This window comes from Suricata suricatta, chromosome 2, assembly GCF_006229205.1.
Source record: "Suricata suricatta isolate VVHF042 chromosome 2, meerkat_22Aug2017_6uvM2_HiC, whole genome shotgun sequence".
Classification (NCBI taxonomy): domain Eukaryota; kingdom Metazoa; phylum Chordata; class Mammalia; order Carnivora; family Herpestidae; genus Suricata; species Suricata suricatta.
The window spans coordinates 59,056,304-59,074,225 of NC_043701.1; the positions used below are offsets into that span (position 1 = coordinate 59,056,304).

The 17,922-nt window shown below is 42.0% G+C and overlaps 1 protein-coding gene across 1 annotated transcript in view; it reads left to right on the top strand.

Moving 5' to 3' along the window:
* AMPH (amphiphysin) overlaps positions 1-17,922 on the top strand; it is a 232,528-nt gene that overhangs the window by 189,760 nt on the left and 24,846 nt on the right. Inside the window, exons 13-16 of the mRNA XM_029926769.1 lie at positions 297-320; positions 3,005-3,028; positions 5,761-5,793; positions 15,785-15,910. Of these exons, the coding sequence (XP_029782629.1) occupies positions 297-320; positions 3,005-3,028; positions 5,761-5,793; positions 15,785-15,910 (207 nt within the window). The remainder of the gene's footprint in view (positions 1-296; positions 321-3,004; positions 3,029-5,760; positions 5,794-15,784; positions 15,911-17,922) is intronic.

The window sequence follows — 17,922 nt, forward strand, 5'->3', positions numbered from 1 at the left end:
AGTCGCCACAAGAAACATTTGACTATTCCAATTTAAATTAAATCAAATTATGTAAATTTGAAAATTTGGTTCTGTTAACACTCGCACGTCTCAAGTGCTCAAAAACTGCCTGGGACTAGCAAGGCCACCTAGGACAGCACAGATCCGGAGCCCTGTCATCGCCAAAGAAAGTTCTGTTGAACAGCACTGTATTAAATGTTTCAAAGATGTTTATTTTCAGAACTTCTATTTACGTCAGTAGTGTATACATGCTTGGGATTTCTATACTAACCATATTTTTGTTTGTTTGCTCTCAGACACTGCCCTGGGACCTCTGGACGGTAAGAGTCCTGAGAGCTCGTATTTTGATGTATCTGGATCCCTAGAAATTTGGAAACCGTATTATATTACAATTCATCTGTGATGGGAAGAAGACCTAAACTTTTTATGTTTATTTATTTATTTTGAGAGAGAGAGAGAGAGAGAGGGAGAGCAAGAACACAAGCAGGAGAGGGGCAATGAGGTAGAGAGAGAATCCCAAGCAGGCTCCACACTGTGAGTGCAGAGCCCGATGTGGGGCTCCATTTCACAAAGTGTGAGATCAGGACCTCAGCCCAAATCAAGAACCAGATGTTCAACCAACGGAGCCACCCAGGTGCCCTGAAGACCTAGACGTTTTTAAATGATAATGTGGTTCCCTAGAATAGTCATCAGCCCCCTGGTGGTTCCACACATTACCAGCACCTAGAAACAGTGGTGTGGAAAAGAGTGTCAGTGTGCCGGACTTTTAGATAAGCAAGAATCTGGTGTTATGCCTTTTTATGCTTCTTCCTATGGTGACTGGCTGCAGGAAATGTGGTAGCAAAAGATGTGCACCTCTTTTAATTCCTCTTAAATAGAATAGACGAAAATGTGGATGAGTGAAAGTAAGAGACACACTACCCTTTTCTCACTATTATTTCCAGTAATAATGAAGCTTCATCAACAAGATTTTGAGCTTTAGAGCCAGACAACCCCGGACTTGAGTCAAGACTCTACCTCTTGTAACAATAGAACTTTGAGCAACTTATGAATTTTTCTCAGCCTCAGTTTTTCCAATCTTTGAAATAAGGGCAATATCACCTACCTCAGAGGGTCACATGAGGATTAAGTAGTTAATATCTGTAGAGTGTTTAGCCCCACATCCGGTCCATATCAATAAAAGGTAGCTATTACTACTAATGGTATGTATTCAGCTACGTTGATGGGTAAGGATGGGCACCTCCAGAAGTTAGAGTTGGGAAAAAAAGACACAAATGGAGCTTTGTGGTGGTGGCATCTGTGTTCAGGAGTTAGGAGGGCAGCGATACCCACATGGAGCCTCATATCCCTGAGAGATGAGGCCTTTGTCTGCCCTATCTTGAAAAAGCCGGGGTCACATGGTCTTCAGACCTCAACTCTGGTTTCGTGTTTTCCTTCTTTTTTTTTTTTATAAGTTTATTTATTTTTGAGAGAGCAGCATGTGAGTAGGGGAGGGAAATAGAGAAAGAGGGAAACAAAGAATCTGAAACAGGCTCCAGGTTCTGAGCTATATGCACAGAGCCTGACGTGGGGCTCAAACTCTGAATGGTGAGATCATGACCTGAGCAAGTCAGATACCTAACCAACTGAGCCACCCAGGTGCCCTGTCATGTTTTTCTTCTTTTTTAGTGAGTAAGCAATAGGAAAATCTACTAGATCTGGGTCTTTATGGATCTAGTCTTCTGAAGTGACATTGCTACCTTCTTCCCTTAAGACAGAAAGGTGGCTGCCCCCTTCCCTTGCACAGGAGCAGGTTTATACTACCCTACTTAGGATCCTTGAAGCATCTTGGCAGGCTCTCAAGGGAAGAGCTAAAAACTGTTGACTGAAAACATCTTTTATAGTGAGCTGGCTTTGCTCGTGTAATCACAAAAAGGGATACGTGGAATGATGTTCAGGATGTTTGAATTCTAGCCACAACTCCGTGTTAATTTTCTTGAAGATCAAGAAGACAATGCTCATGTTTTATTATTCCAATATTTCTCATCTTCAGTTGGAGTTATAATACAGTTTTCCTTCCTTTGCTGGGAAGGATATGGTGAAGGGGAAGGTATCATCTAGATGGAGCATTGATTATTTCAGACGATAAACCTGCTAAGAAAGGTAGTGATGACTTGGGGCCCCTGGGTGACGCAGTTGGTTGAGCATCCGACTTTGGCTCAGGTCATGGTCTTGCAGTTCGTGGGTTTGAGGCCCACATCGGGCTCTGTGCTGACAGCTCAGAGCCTGGACCCTGCTTTGGATTCTGTGTCTCCCCCTCTCTCTGCCCCTCCCCTGTTCACATCTATCTCTCTTTCAAAAGTAAATAAATATTTTTAAAAATTAAAAAAAAAAGATAGTGATGACAAAATTGCAAAGCAGTGGCTCCCTTGACCTAATCACTGGCATTCTTTGCTCCTCTCAATTTCTTTGTATGCAGACCAGGCTTCTAGTTTGGGGATGGGGGCGGGGGGAAGAGCATGAGGAGAATCGCCCAGGCTGTCAGAGTGGTTAGTATCAGACCGTCTTCCACACAGACCCTACTGCAGAGGCGGAACCAAGAGTGGGGGGAGTTTGGGGAAGACGTGTTCTGGTACCGTGATAGACCACGTGGCAGTGTGTATCCTTGTGGGTGCTAGCGCCTGATCTTGTTCTCGAGTTTGCTTTTTTATTTGAAAACTTTGCAGTTCAGAGTTCTGCTAAAGCAGAAGTCATGCAGTAGCTATGAGACCTCCTTGGTGACTAGAAAATGACAGGGGCTTTCTTCATGTTTCACCTGTGTCATCTCAACCAGTATTGGAACAAAACTCACCCCTATCTCAAAACAAGTTGTAAAATTTGATCTCAAACCAGTGAAAGCCACAGCTTTCAGGAGAATGTTGACTCTGGACAGCATGGGATTTTAAGGTGCTAGAGAGTTTTCTTCTTTTGCCTTTTATTATTATTGATGATTTTTCTTTTTTTTTTTTTTTTTTTACTAATGCAGACAAGCACTGATTTGGTACAGCCGGTAAGTAAATATCCAGAATATTCTGAATTTTTTTTTACATTTAATATGCCTTATATATATGGATATTATCTAGAATGAGCTTTTTTTTTCCTCCATGGCATTGCTATTGTGGATTTAACCTTAAGCTACTATTTAATTTTAATTTTAATACACTCTAGTTTTGTTTAACTGGTGCTACCCTTCTGAAGACCTTTGTGTTCCTCATCAAATCTTGCCACGATCTATTTCATCTTATGTTGTGTTTTTTTTCCTTTGCTATTCTGCATACTTCTAAAGACTGACTCTTCAAAAAGTCTTTCCCTGTGTAACCTGATCATGGAGGAAACTCCAGACAGTGGGTTGGCCGAAGAAATTCAAAGATCTCACATTGACCTAGGTGCATTTACTTGGGGCCCTGATGCTAGTACAGAGAGTGTCAGCCAGGAAATTACCCAAGGTGGGTCTCAGGAAGACTCTTCACATCTCTCGGAAGCAGAGCAGGACACAGGCTTGGCCCCTGGAATGCCTCCTGCTGCTGGCTGGCACCCTGTAGCTGACCAGGGTGAGCTCGTCGTGGGGCAAGCCCCTCCGGGCGGAAATGAACAGCTGTACCCAAAGCCCATGCCTGAGGCTGAATTTGCCACAGCTGCTTATCTGGAGATGAAGTGGCCTCGTGACTTATCCGGCTCAGAGATGGCAGCCACAGAAACTGGTGGCCCAGCCGGTGAAAGTCCAGAAGATGTTAAACAGTCAGAAGAAGAGGAAGCGAAATGGAAGATTGAAGATTCTATGTGGGCAGGTGTGGAGACATATGAAAAGGTAGACACTGGAGCTATTGATATCAAGGCACTAGAAGGTACAGAGGAATATGAAGAGAAAGCATATGAAAGTTCAGGAACCGGGCTAGTAGATCTTAAGACAATAGGAAAGCCAGACCAGGAGGCCTTAGGAATCAGTAAAGAGGAAATGAGGAACGATCTAATAGCCAGTTGTAGGAAAAGTGAAAAGACCAGTGCGGAGTATTTTGATACAACTGATGTGTTAGAAAAAGACCTGGAAAGAATAGATACAGCACCCGAATTTAGTGACAGAAACCAAGGGCTAGATGAAGGGCATTCAGTAGTAATAAATAGTTGTAAAAGTATAGACACCTCTGGAGCTGAACCTGCCCATCACGCGGATGTATTGAATCTGTGTCTCCAGACTGATTGTGTATCTAATATTGAAAATGCCAGCCCCGAGGGATGGGATTTAGCTAGAAATGACATAAGAAAAAATTTAATAGGCTCTCCTAACCACAATATAATACATCAGTCAGGACAAGGCAGTGCAGATGCAGAAGAAATTCAGCATGAGGCTGTGTTACATACTCCTGAGGTTGACAGAGATGAAGATCAGGCTGTCGTTTCCTCAATAAAACATGAAGTGGCAGCTCAGTCTAGCTCAGACCTTAATTATTCTCTGGGAACTAACGCAAACAAAAGAGATTGGTGCTTGTATAAGGCGGAAGGCTCATTAATAGAGGGGTCTGAACATACAGTGACTGGGGACTGTAGTCCTACCATTAACTTGCCAAGTATTATGAAAACAGACTCTTGGGCAACAGATCCAGGTCAAATCTGGCAGCTAAGCTTGGATTCAGCAGTGAATAATATGGATATATTGGAATTTTCTGGTATACCAGATGGCCAAGCTAGTGGATTTGCCAGTTGCCTTGATTCTATTAACAACTGGCCTGGCAGAGATGTGGGCTTAGATAGTTGCTGGGAACATTTAGATACAGTTAAAGGCAAGACAGGGCTGGAGGTGGACTTGCCAGCAGCCGTGTGTGGGGAACAAGCCATTGCTAAGTGCTGGGAACAAAGCCGAGACATGGCTAGGCCGTTGGTTCTGGGAGCCTCCCACAGCGCTAGCACCGACAGTCCCACTAGTCCCCAAGACAATGACATCAGCAACTCAGATTTATCTGAAGATGAAATTGCTAACCAGAGATATGGATTGTTGTACCAAGAAATAGAACCTGATAAAGAAGAGGTACTTAACCCCAGTATGTAGTATAGACTAGCCAAAGACTTCTGTAGGTTCTGTTTTTCCTAATGTTTCCCGCCTACTTCATTATCCATCACTGTCTTCTCTGAGGCCTGCCCCATCTCCTTGAAATCTGTGCAAACCAAACACAAATAGGTTGACCAAAAAAATAATTAAAAAAAAAAGCAGAATGGTTGTGTTGGGAACTAATGAGTCTGTCTTAGCCTTCCATTTTTACTGTTCAAGTGCTACAAATATGTAGAACAGACTAATTTACCGTTTCCAACATGATTCTGCTCCAGTGAGAGCACATGCTATGTTTCTACCCAGAGCCCCCTGAAACTATAGAATCTCCCAAAAACTATTCATTCAAATGATGTATCAGAAAAGTACTAAAAATGCAAATGGATTCAATTGGTGGCCTAAAAAAGAAGCTCATTGGCTTTTCTCTGGAATCATCTTCTCATTATTGAGAAAGTGGGCTTTGGTTAGCACTGAACTATACACCAGCAATAATTGTAAATACAATCTTTTTTTTTTTTGTCAGCCTATTTAAAATAATACAGTCTGGCCTTTTGCATTTCCTAAATGCTCTCATGCACAGCAGCCTTTTGTATTATTTTAAAAGGTGTGGTGGTCTTTACTTTCCCACTTGTCTGATGGACATTAACTGATCGCACAAAAATGATAGAAAATAACATACATTGATTTCCCTTTCTGTTTAGGCTTCTGGTGGTACATTTAATGGCTTCACCCAGGTAAGAGATCGATTTGCTTACACAGTCCGTCTTTGAGATTGAGTGGCCTCAGTGTCACTAGCATAATGTGTAAGCACATTGGTGCAATGCTTGACCCTATCACCTGCAGGTTTGGTAATGGAAGCAGTAAGAGAGGCAATATTATAGGGTTACTGTCAAGAGTCCATGAGAGATGCAACCAGCACACTGTGCCCAGGAGCCCACCCCGTACTAGGTGCTTCCTTACTGTCCTAGCTACTAATATCGTGAGGCTGACCATGGAATTATGCTGATTCCTCTAGTAGAAATTAGAGGCTGTCCTGCTCTGAGAGATCTACTAGATTCAGGTGTCAGAAAAGAAGAGAGAGGATTTTTTCAACAGGATGGGTCTTTAGAAACTAGAAATGGATTTTAGGAGCCTCCTTACACGGAATCATGTAAGAGCCATACTGCATAGAACCTTAACTCTTCAGTCCTTCAGGACGGAGCTATTTGAGGATAAGAAACCATTGATTGGCTCTGTCTAGGAAGGCAGAATTTTCCTTGGGCATCTGTGGAAAAGAAGCCACAACAAGATGGACTGTCTCATCCCTTGACAGGACCCAAAAGACAGGCACTGTGACCCATGTAAAAAGGCAGACCACGCGGCTCCCACGCCCATGGAATAACTTCTGAAAACCCCTTGAGGGAAGACTTCACACAGAGGCTTGTCTGTGATGAACGCTTTGTGTCAGATTATTAGAGATGAACAGTTTCTCATTTTAGCATTTAGAATTTCTCTATTTAAAAATTTGCTTATTCTTCCCCATGTTACCTATGAAATGATAAAGTCCACACAGACCCCCCCCTCCAGATGCAGGTTCACACAGCCATAAACGGAGATGACAATGCATCTCTCCAACTGCCTAAAACTCTTTTTAAAAGGTCAGGTCATGAGAATTGTTACTCATTTCTCATTTTTCTTTAATTTGTGTGCTTACCAGTTATAAATTCACATCATTTAAAGAGCAACCAAATGGTATAATCGTGTTTTATATAAAAAGTTCAGAGTCATTTCTGAATGACTCCTCCATTTCTGACTTCTTAGTGGTAAATACTTTCACTCCTTTTACCAGGTTCTCTGATCTCAGCCACATGTGTGTGCATGACTTGTTTATAAGCTACTTTGTGGTTCTAAAACATCATCTACCATCTATTATCTATCACCCCATCTCTCTGGAAGGTTCGGACTTCCCATCCCCGCCTCACGGCTCACCCCTGCCTCTCCTCCCTGCCCTCTCTCTGCTGCAGTCTCTCCGAAGCCATCCAGCCAATCTGGACAAATGCTATCAGCACCCCAGCCATGAAGTTTACTTTTTTGCCAACTTTTTGCTCTCCTTTGAGGAAATAATTGCAGGGCCTTTTCATTTGCTTCATGTTTTAGGTCCTTCTCGCCAATTCAGTTCCATACTCTGTAGTTCTATAAATCTTCCTTCCTTTTGTTGGCAAACATTAAGCATTCAGTCAGTTTCATCTTCCTGAAGAATCTGCTTATCTCTCCTTCCGAACTGCTCCATCTGAACTAGGTTCTCTGGCTACACCTGCTACCCTGGCTGTTCCCCAGGCTCCTCTGGTATGTCTGCCCTGTGTCAGTCCTCTCTTTCTGGACACAAGTCTTCCTCATTTGTGGTTTAATTTCACGTACTAGAACACATCCTCATCCACAAATTCAAGCACATTCTTCAGCAGCTTTCTAAGAAAAGTATGCATGAGAAGTATGTGCTGGTGACCTTATACATCTGAAAATGTCTATATCTCTATATATAATGGTCTGTTAGATTGGATATTGTGGTAGAATATAATATTTTCCCTTAGAATTTTGAAGCCATTCCTCCATTTTTTTCTACCTCCAAGTGTTGCCACTGAGAAGCTGTTGTTTTGATTCTTTTTAAAAAATTAATTTTATCTTAGATTTAATGAAATTACAATTATCATGAAAACTCCATGCTAATATTTAGGATAAACAATTTTCTGATACAACTATTTCACAAACAATAACTTTACTTCATAAAGTTTACTTTTATAGCAGGATCATAGAATCTTTTTTTTTTCCAAGAATAGATTTTGAGGGGTACCTGGGTGGCTAAGTCGGATTAAGCATTCTACTTGGGTTCAGGTCATGATTGCACAGCTTGTGAGTTCGAGCCCCACATTGGACTCTGCTGACAGCTCAGAGCCTGGAGACTGCTTAGGAGTCTGTGTCTCCCTTTCTCTCTGCCCTGCTCCTGCTCTCTCTCTCTTTCTCTCAAAAATAAATATTTTCTAAAAATTAAAAAAATAGGGGTGCCCAGGTGGCTCACTCAGTTAAGCGTCCAGCTTCAGTTCAGGTCATGATCTCAGTTTGTGGATTCGAGCCCTGTGTCAGGCTCTGTGCTGACAGCTAGCTCAGAACCTGGAGCCTGCTTCAGATTCTGTATCTCTCTCTCTGACCTTCCCCTGCACACACTGTCTCTCTGTCTCTTAAAGATAAATAAACATAAAAAAATAGATTTTGAATTAATATTTGAAGGTTTTACCAGTTTTCCCAGGGGGCTTTCTTAATCTCGAATACTTATTTAAATTGTATTCTCTTATGTTGTTCTCCTTGTTGACCCTTTCTTCATGTATTACCCAGTCTTGAATTGGGCATCACCATTACCTTGTTTGATACTATAATGGTTCGCCAACATCCCTTTTATCTACTACTAGAAATGCAGAATTTTAATTGCAGTTTGCAGGCAATTTGTATTTGTTAGAGACCAAAATGTTGAGAGTTATTGAGAAATGATTGGTAGTAGTCCTAGTTTTTATTTTAATTCCAATTTTGTAAACCTGCAGTCTTATGTCAGTTTCAGATGAACAGATGAAGAAGAGCTGGTCTAACTCTTTACAATGGAATGTTACTGAGCCATAAAAAAGAATGAAACCTTGCCATTTACAGTGATGTGAATGGAGCTACAGAGTATAATGCTAAGTGAAATAAGTTGGTCAGAGGAAGACAAATGCCATATGTTTTCCCTCCTATGTAGAATTTAAGAACTAAGACAAATGAGCAAAAGGATAAAACAATTGAAAGACAAACCAAGAAACAGACTCTTAACTGTAGAGAACAAACTGGTGGTTACCAGAGGGGAGGGGGATGGAGGGGTGGGTAAAACAGGATTAAGTGCCCGTTTGTGAAGAGCCCAGGATGATGTATGGATGTGTGGAATCATTATACTGTTGTTTTGTTTTTTCATATTTTTAAGAAAACTCCTCTCTCTCTCCTTCTTTCTTTCTCTTTCTGCCCCTTCGATACCTCTCTTTCTCTCTGGAAGTTTGTAGAATCTCTTTTTTATCTGTGTTTTTGAAATTTTACAGTGATACCCTGTGGTCTGAGCCCCTGATGTGAAATTCTTCAGACACTTATTTTTCTTGGGCTGGTTAAACTTCCAGCTCTTTGTCTCCTATCTGGTGGGTGTAATGGGAGATGATTGGGAAACAAGTTGGGGTGGGGGGGTGGAGTCCCTGCTTTCAGTATTTATTATGTAAATGCTCACTTGAGGCTGCTACTTTTCTAAGATACCTTTGTGTTCCCTAGTCCGGACACCATCTGTTTCAGTCTCTGCAAAAACATTCAGTCTTGTGCTGGAGTGAAGGGATGTCACTTGGTTTGCAGATCAGTGAGAGGATCTTGAGGTCCAGTTACTCTTAGGAGACTTCCAGCCAGGTCCCCACCTTTAGCACCACCCAGCTCCCATTTCCCTTGGTCTCCGCATTTCTAATTCTTTTTTTTAAAAACATTTTTATAATGTTTGTTTATTTTTGAGAGAGAGACAGACAGACAGACATAGCAAGAATGGGGAGGGACAGAATCCAAAGCAGGCTCCAGGCTCTGAGCTGTCAGCACAGAGCCCGACGCGGGCTCAAACTCACAAACCGTGAGATCATGACTGAGTCAAAGTCGGAGGCTTAACTGACTGAGCCACCCAGGCCCTCCACCCTCCCCATACTCCCCACCCCGTGTTTCTAATTCTTGATCCATTGAGAGTTCTGAGTAATAAACCTGGTTGCTTTTTTGGCATTTCTTACATCACCTTAGGATACTGTTTTTTTCTTTTTTTCTGGGTCCACCAACTTACAGGTGCATTTGTCTGCTTTTCAGTTTCAAAATTTTGTTTCTCTTATCTTCATATGCTTCTTAAGGTCAGGGATTTATGCCTTTTTAAACTCGCCTTATGAAATTCCCTTATTCCCTTTACGATTTAGTTTGGATGCTAGAGGTAACAGAGGTAATTGCCTTTAATACAACATCTTTAACCAAGTCCACTGTCTCATCTTTTCTGTTGGGAAGCCCTGATATCAAATTCTACTGGTACTTTTTTTTTTGTCTTCAACTGGTTCGATTAACCAGGAAAGACTTTTCTGGTCTGTCTGCTGGCTATACGTCTGGCTGCCAGCATAAGGAGAGATGAATGTTGTCTTAGAGATCACTGTTCCCTTAGATTTATTCTAGCTTGATTTTTTAGGCCAATGAATACACGGTATAAAGCCCTGCATTGTGCTCTGTGCTGACAGCTCGGAGCCTGGAGCCTGCTTTGGATTCTGTGTCTCCTTCTCTTCTGCCCCTCCCTGACTTGCTCTCTCTCTCTTTTTCTCTAAAAAAAAACATTAAAAATTTTTTTGTTAAAATAAATGTTTAAGTTATGGTTCATTATTAACCCATAGAGGTCACACTTAGGTGATATAGTAAGATTGATTTACTAGCATTTAAAAAGTGTGAACTTATAGTTTAGAGCTACTAAATTCTAGGTTTTAATTTTTTTAATGTTTTATTTAAGAGAGAGAATAAGCAGGGGAAGGTCAGAGAGAGAGGGGACAGACTCTGTACTGAAAGCTTAGGTGCTGACAGCAATGAGCCTGATGTGGGGGCTCGAACTCACTAACCACCAGGTCATGATCTGAGCTGAAGCTGGATACTCAACTGACTGAGCCACCCAAGTGCCCCTTAGAGCTGCTAGATTCTAATTCAGTATAGATGTCCAAAAGAGAAGCTGTGGAATAAAAATGTCCCTGAAATCACTGCCCATTTGTAAATGATTCTTACTATATTATTATATGTTATGCTCGCCTACATTTATGACATTTATGTTTAGGACATCTACTGTTAAAATTACTTTTGCATTATCTGCTCTTCTCATTTAAAATAAAAGGAGACTTTAAAAGCCTTTATAATGTATTTACTAATACAGTTGGTGGAAGCCAATTTAAAGGATATCTTTGTCCCTTTTTCTAGCAGATTAGCTGGAATCTTCATAATTTTTCATCTTTTACTTTCTCCCCAATGTTCAGCGCCAGGACACATCATTATTCACAATGCAGACAGACCAGAGCATGATCTGTAACTTGGTAAGCTGGCTTTGGTGTGCGTTTTGGGGAAGCCGTTACTTGCTGCTGAATGTTGCTGCGGTCGATCATTCGAGGTTATCTAGAACCTGAATATCCAGAATGTGGTTTCTGCAGCTCTTTGTTTTCTAGAAAATAGGAAGGAAGGCTTCTGAAAAATCTCACAGTGTTTTCGATGTTGGTTGCTTCTACTTGTAAAGGCAAAGTGATCCCAACAAAACACAAACATCTAGTTAGTGGGCTTCCATGGAAATCCATCACTGCACGGATGTTTCTGCCTGAGTGTAACAGTGAAATTGCCTGGAGAATTCATGCTCCAAAGTAAATCTCTGCTTCTTCTCAAGCCTGAACCAACCTCATTTCTCATCTCTCATCTTTTCCCTCCACTCTGTGAGTTGTAGAAAGAAGTCAGACACAGTAGAGATAGGATCCCTACATTGCTGCCAGAGGATGTAGAAAAAAAGCTTAGCTCGGGAGTGAGTAGGAGCAGACTGAGTTACTCTCGGTGTTAGAGGACATTCCTCCAAGATTGTTGTTGCAGTTGTCATGGGAAACCTTTTCCCCAGCTGCTTCCTAGTGAAGTGAAGTGGCATGAGGGAGGCTTGAGTGACGTCACTGGTGAACTTGGCCATAGTACACTACTTGGTGTGAGGCGCTTTGAGAATTTACTCACAAGGGTTATTTGTAGCTCACTGGTTTTCCCATGGGAATGGTCTGTAATTATCCCAGCTCCTGGCTTTCACACTGGGAGCTTAGAATTGGATTTAAATAGAATAAAGTTTTCTTTTTAGATGATTTTACTTCTAAGTAAGGAATTCTGTTCTGGGAAGTTTGTCTTAAAGGTTACTTTGATAGTTCTCAAAGGCCAGGACGTCTGGAATGCTATGTCTGTAGATTGTCCTGCTTTCCACCTTTTGCGTGACCAGATGAGAGGTGGTGTCTGTGTGGCCTGCAAATAAAGATTTAAGCATTTAAAATACAAATTATGTAGGTGTTGATAATGGAGTCAGAGAGACTTCTGTGTCATGCTCCTTGGTGATTTTCAGCCTGAGTGATGGATACCAACGCTGGAGGATGAGATTTTTAATTATCAGTTGTGCATGGGTCAAGAAAAATGGAGAAATACTGGAATAAAAATAAAGGCAGTGGGTCATAATTAAACTCATGCCTATTACTTTAATGTACAAGTCCAGGCATAGAATCCAGTGGTTTTTAAGTTTATCAAAACATCCTCCTACTGCCCACAGCTTGCTATAGAAGCTTCCATTTCCTGCTCTTCCCATCTTTTGATATGTATTCTCTGAAGCAGACCTCTCGCTCCTTCTTTTCCATTGGGACACAGCTTTGTCATGACCAGCGTTGCAGATGCTTCTAACATTGGCTGGGCCATGTGACGAACTCAGAAATACTAGCAAACCCACTTCTCCCACTGAAACGTGATTATATAGGATCTTCCCAGGAGCTGGACAATTTCCCAACATTTGGTTTATTGACTGGTCTGAGCAAGGTGAAGGTTGATGTTTGTAGTCAACTGCACATCTCACCAGCCTGCATCTCACAGCCCACAGGACATCTCTTGAGTATAAATTTAAACACTTTTGAATCTGCAAACCTTGCTCAGGGCTCAGTTAGCTCTATATCCCTTACAGTTCCCACTGAATTAGCTTTCCCAAATTTGGAGAAGCAGGACTGTAAGGCAAGTGCCATACTGGAATGTGACTAGACTTTTTTTTTAAGTTTATGTATTTATTTTGAGAGTGAGAGACTGAGAGTGAGTGCATGAGTAGGGAAGGGACAGAGAGAGAAGGAGACAGAGGATCCCAAACAGGCTCCATGCTCCCAGCGTAGAGCACCACATGGGGCTTTGACTCACAAAGTTGTGAGATTGCGACCTGAGCCGAAACCAAGAGTCAAAGCTTAACTGACTGAGCCACTCAGATGCCCCAAGAGTGTGACTAGGCTCAACCCCACTCCCAACCTGTCTCCTTCCTCTGCAGCGACCTGCCTTCCATCTTATGACAGAGGACACTAGAAGATGTGCACTGAGGCTGCACTTATTCTGTTCTAAAGGAAGAATTTCATTTCTATGTCTCAGAGTTAAACCATTGGAACATCCTGCTACCACCAATAAATTTAGAGTATACTTCTTTGAATGTGTAATGATCGCCACCCTGGCAATGATAGGAAATGATCACCAGTGATCCTAAATACAGCATGGTATCAACCTATTTGCAGGTCTGTTAAGGGATGTATCTTGTCGGGAAAAAAAGTGGCTTACTTCTGACCAGGACTATTGTAGATTTTTCCCCAAGATGTGGTTCAAAATCTGCCTGTGCTTTCCTTCCATCTTGACTGACTATTTACAATTTTACATGATCTTAGAAGGGATAGAAAGGGGACTTCTATTTCCGAATTTGAGTCGCTGATTTTATGTGCGCAGTCATGCTATCGTGTTTCATCCTTACTCATCACTCAGTGAGTTCTATTTCTTTCCCTAGAATTTAATTGTTAAGTTGCACAGCTATATTGTAATGTCTGGTGTGATATTATAGTATAGGGGAGGTGTTATGACTTGTGAGGACATAACCAACTCTACGTCCTCTTCATACTGTGTTTCTGTTGGATTATCTGATAGTACACAAAACGCAAGTCAGCTCCTATACGAAATCACTTATTCTTGCCTTGTGTAAAACTTCCAAGTTTCTTTGGACTTCCAAGAAAGCCAGACTCTGATGCAAATATTTTTTCATTTTACAGTATCTTCATGCACAATGATATATTTATTTGACTCATATTTGGAAACTTCTCTTGGTTCCTTATTTGGCTTCAGACTTTCTCCTTATAGACTCAGCCCACAGGGTACCGCCATCTGCATATGTATTTCTTGGGGCTTTGTCAAATTACCCTTCCTGTCCCTACTGTGTGGGTCATTTGATATCATCCTCTCCTAGCAAATCACCTTGATTCGCAAAGTGGTAAGATCATATCCTGAGAGCTTACGGTCCCTCTTGGCTGCTATGAAACCTTGCTCCATTACGAAGATGATTCTTTTGGAACAATAAACGTGAAATCTTTTCCCATAAAAAACTCTTGAAAGTATATTAGAGTGAATTTTATCTCATTCTTTCTTAAAAATTGTGTCAGGTCACCCCTTAAAGGTTATAAAAGCCCATAAAAATGTCAAATCACTGCACACTTGTCTACCAAAGTATCCTTTCTTTATTATGTGTGTGACCATGCCGTGAGTCACAGTGGAGGATTTTGTGGGGGGTGGGGGGAGAACACGAGAGAAATATTTCGTGTATGGATCCAGCTGTTCATTATTCATTTCCCGGAATCTCAGCCTACCTTCCCCATCCCTTCCATATGGAAGTTGTCATATGAACCAACTCTGTGAGCATTATAGGGTATCTGGTTCTCCATTGCTTCTGGTGAGTGAGAGTCTGACTAAAGTTACTGATTTCCCCAATCACAGCATTTGTTGGAAACTTCATACTCCTCTAGGATAACATTTTTAAACTCTCTTACACTTGAAATGTCCTGATGGAAAAGAACCTCGATGTACCCTTCTGATGGCCATCCATTTAGTGAGATCATCCAGCTAAATAAATGTGCTTACATTAGTCAGAATTGGAAAAAGCGAAACATTTTCAGTAGCCATGGTGACAGGGTTGGCTGTACTGTTCTTAAGGAGCTATTGTTACTTAATAGCACTAAGTTTGAAACTAACGAAGTCTGGAGTGAAGAGATTCCAGAGGCTTAATTCCACATATAATTGGCACCTGGAGGAAGTCTGTGTGTCAAGGTCACTGGGATAGATCTTCACTCTGGGCCACACAATTAGAAGAGTCTAATTGGTATCACAGAGAATACCACCCTGTGGTCCCCGACAGAATTAGCTTATTATATGAAAAGACTGATTGCTAAGAATTTGTTTGGGGAGCAGGGGAAAGCGGAACAAGAAATTGAACGGGAATGTGCAACTGCAGCAAAGTATCTGTGATTGTGGCGGCTCCTTGCCAGGTAGCCCCTCCCAGCCAGGGTCTGCCTCTCCCAGCCAGGGTAGTGAGGGGCACAGTGGCTTCAAGGTGACCTAGTCATGCAGATGAATGCATTTTGACCTGAATATTGGAGGGACCCTTCCATTCTGGGTCATTTGAAATGCAGTGCACATCAGAACCAGAAAGTCCCAGAACCTGGTGCCCCTGAGCTCTTTCTCCCTCCTTCCGACTGGCAAAGGTAGGGAGCTCCTAGGATCTCCTCTCTCTCTCTGCCAGATGGCAGAAAAGACCATTTTAGGATCTCTTACAGACAACATGGAGTTGGAAGTAAGTACAATGAATAGTAGCCAAAATGGTAAGTCTTTGTCTGACTTCTGGGGAAAGGACAGTGCTTGATGATGCCAAAGAGAAGCCTAACAAGAGTCCATTTCTAGACTTTTCAGTTAAGGGCTCCTGATGCCACATGTGGGACCGTTTTTCCAGCACAGATTTAATGAAGCCAGTTGCCTGTAGGATGACGAAGAAAGTCTTCATTGTCCAGTATCCTGTGATGTTATCTACTCACGTGTTGAATCTTTTTCCTCTGACCCGAAAACAAACAAACAAAGGCTGAATCTGAACAGGCTCTACCCACAGAGCCGAAAGCAGAGGAGCCCCCTGCTGCCGCCACAGCTGCCGTTGGGCTGGACTCTGGACTGGACACCCGGGCTGAGGAGCCAGTGGAGGGGGCAGTGGTGAGCACCGCCCCCGCCCCACCCTCCATCTGCCTCCCCTGTCCCAGCCCTGCTCATCTCATGATCTCATTCTCCATTCTCATCCATCCTTCCCTTGGGCCAAATCACCTCATCTGCCATGGCTCTCCAGGTGCAAACCACCTTTCTGCCCTTGACAGTGAAACTTAATTCTCATTTATGTTTTTAAAAGGATGATATCCAGACACCTGCTCTTTTGACCTAGAGAGAAATGTCATATAACCTCAGGCTTGGTTGTCAAAAAAAAGAAGGGTGTCTTAATTCTTTCCTGAGACTCCCCCGTTCATGGTAGGTAGGTTGTAGAATTCACAGCTATCCAGCCTTGTTACTGCTGTGCGCTGTGATGGCTAGCGATGGGCCTTCAGGGAGGCACCAATCTGTGGGTGATAAACAGAAGGATAATAACTTTGTTTGTTGTGTCCACATACCGATTTTTACAATGTTAGTTTTGTAGGTTGGTGTTAAGCCCCAGTGGCAGATGGAAATCCCATATTAAAAATCCTTGAATCCATAAAGATTCCTGTGTAGACAACCATTTCCTCAAAATCACATCTGGTGTTGGCTCCTAAAATAAGAGGGACCTTGAGAATGGACTTCACGCAAGGGTGGAGACCCTTTATCTGCTTGGAAACCTGCTCTTACCCTGCTCCACACAGCTGCCTAACGCCACATCACAAACTGGGATGAGCCGTCTATGCGCCATGTTGAATCAGAGCGTGTTGCGCTCATGAAAGTATCAGATAACACTGAGGAAGATTTAATTCAGAATACTCATGGAGTATTCATGGAGAGTGAAAAATAGTTTATGTATGAAATGCAGTTAAAATGTCTCCCAAGAATCTCAATCAGATTACCATTCACTATAGTCTTTACAGAATTTGTACAAAGACAAAAACCAGTCTCCCTCTTCCCCAGAATAACATTGCCTAGATTAGATAGCTAGAGAAATTAAAGTTATATTTCTTGCTATCATTTGTTGTTATTTTACCAGGAAGAGGGTAGGTCAATGGTCAAACCTATGTTTATTAATAGAGTAGAAAAATAAATAATAGGGTAAGATAGTGATGGGAAATACAGAGTAAGAACAACTCAAGCAAAAAGATTTTCCATTTAAAAATACAGAGTTGGACAGAGTCCTGTAGGGAAAACAAGAACCAATCCATGCTCTGTTAGGTTGAATTGCTGTTTACGTGGTCCTTAGATTGGAGAGGCTTACGGCTCTGGGCTCTGGGCTCCAATGTCTGGTTTTTCTCCCAGATTCACTGATGATCTCCATAACTCACTGCAGAAGCCCCCCCCCCACTCACTGGGTGTCACATTTCAATCTGTCCTCCCAGCTTTAAGATTATTTACATAACAAAGGAAGGGAAAGACACAGTTGATTTTGTTTTACCACTGTTCTATTTTTTTCATATAATTTATTGTCAAGTTGGTTTCCATATAACACCCAGTGCTCTTCCCCATAAGTGCCCTCCTCCATGACCTTCACCCTGCTTCTCCTGTTCTAATCAGAAAGGAAATTGATTTTCAAAAGATTACAGATGATACCAGGGAGTTTGCTCTTGATGAGGTTCAGATAGTGATTCAGAAAAGCTTCAGTTCCAAAAAGTTCTCCTCAAATTTCTGTTTTCAGTAGCAGCACAGACTTCATCCTCACCAGTACTTTGAAACCACATGGATTCCATGCCTCAGTGTAAGGCTTAACGCCAAAATATCGATGGTTTTGAGTCGGTCTGTTTGATGTCATGCCGAGGTTGGAAGGTGTGAAATAGCCAAGCTTGCTTGTTAAATGCCAGCTGGAAAGTTGATTGCCCTGGCCATGTACCTGTTACACCTGTCCGTATTTTAACAGAGTCACAGAAGTAGTTTCTGTTTTTGTTCTTGTTTTCAGAATTCAAATTCAGGAGCGCCTGAGTGGCTTAGTAGGCTACGCGTCTAACTCTTGATTTCGGGTCAAGTTATGATCTCACTTTGTGGGATCAAGCTCCACATTG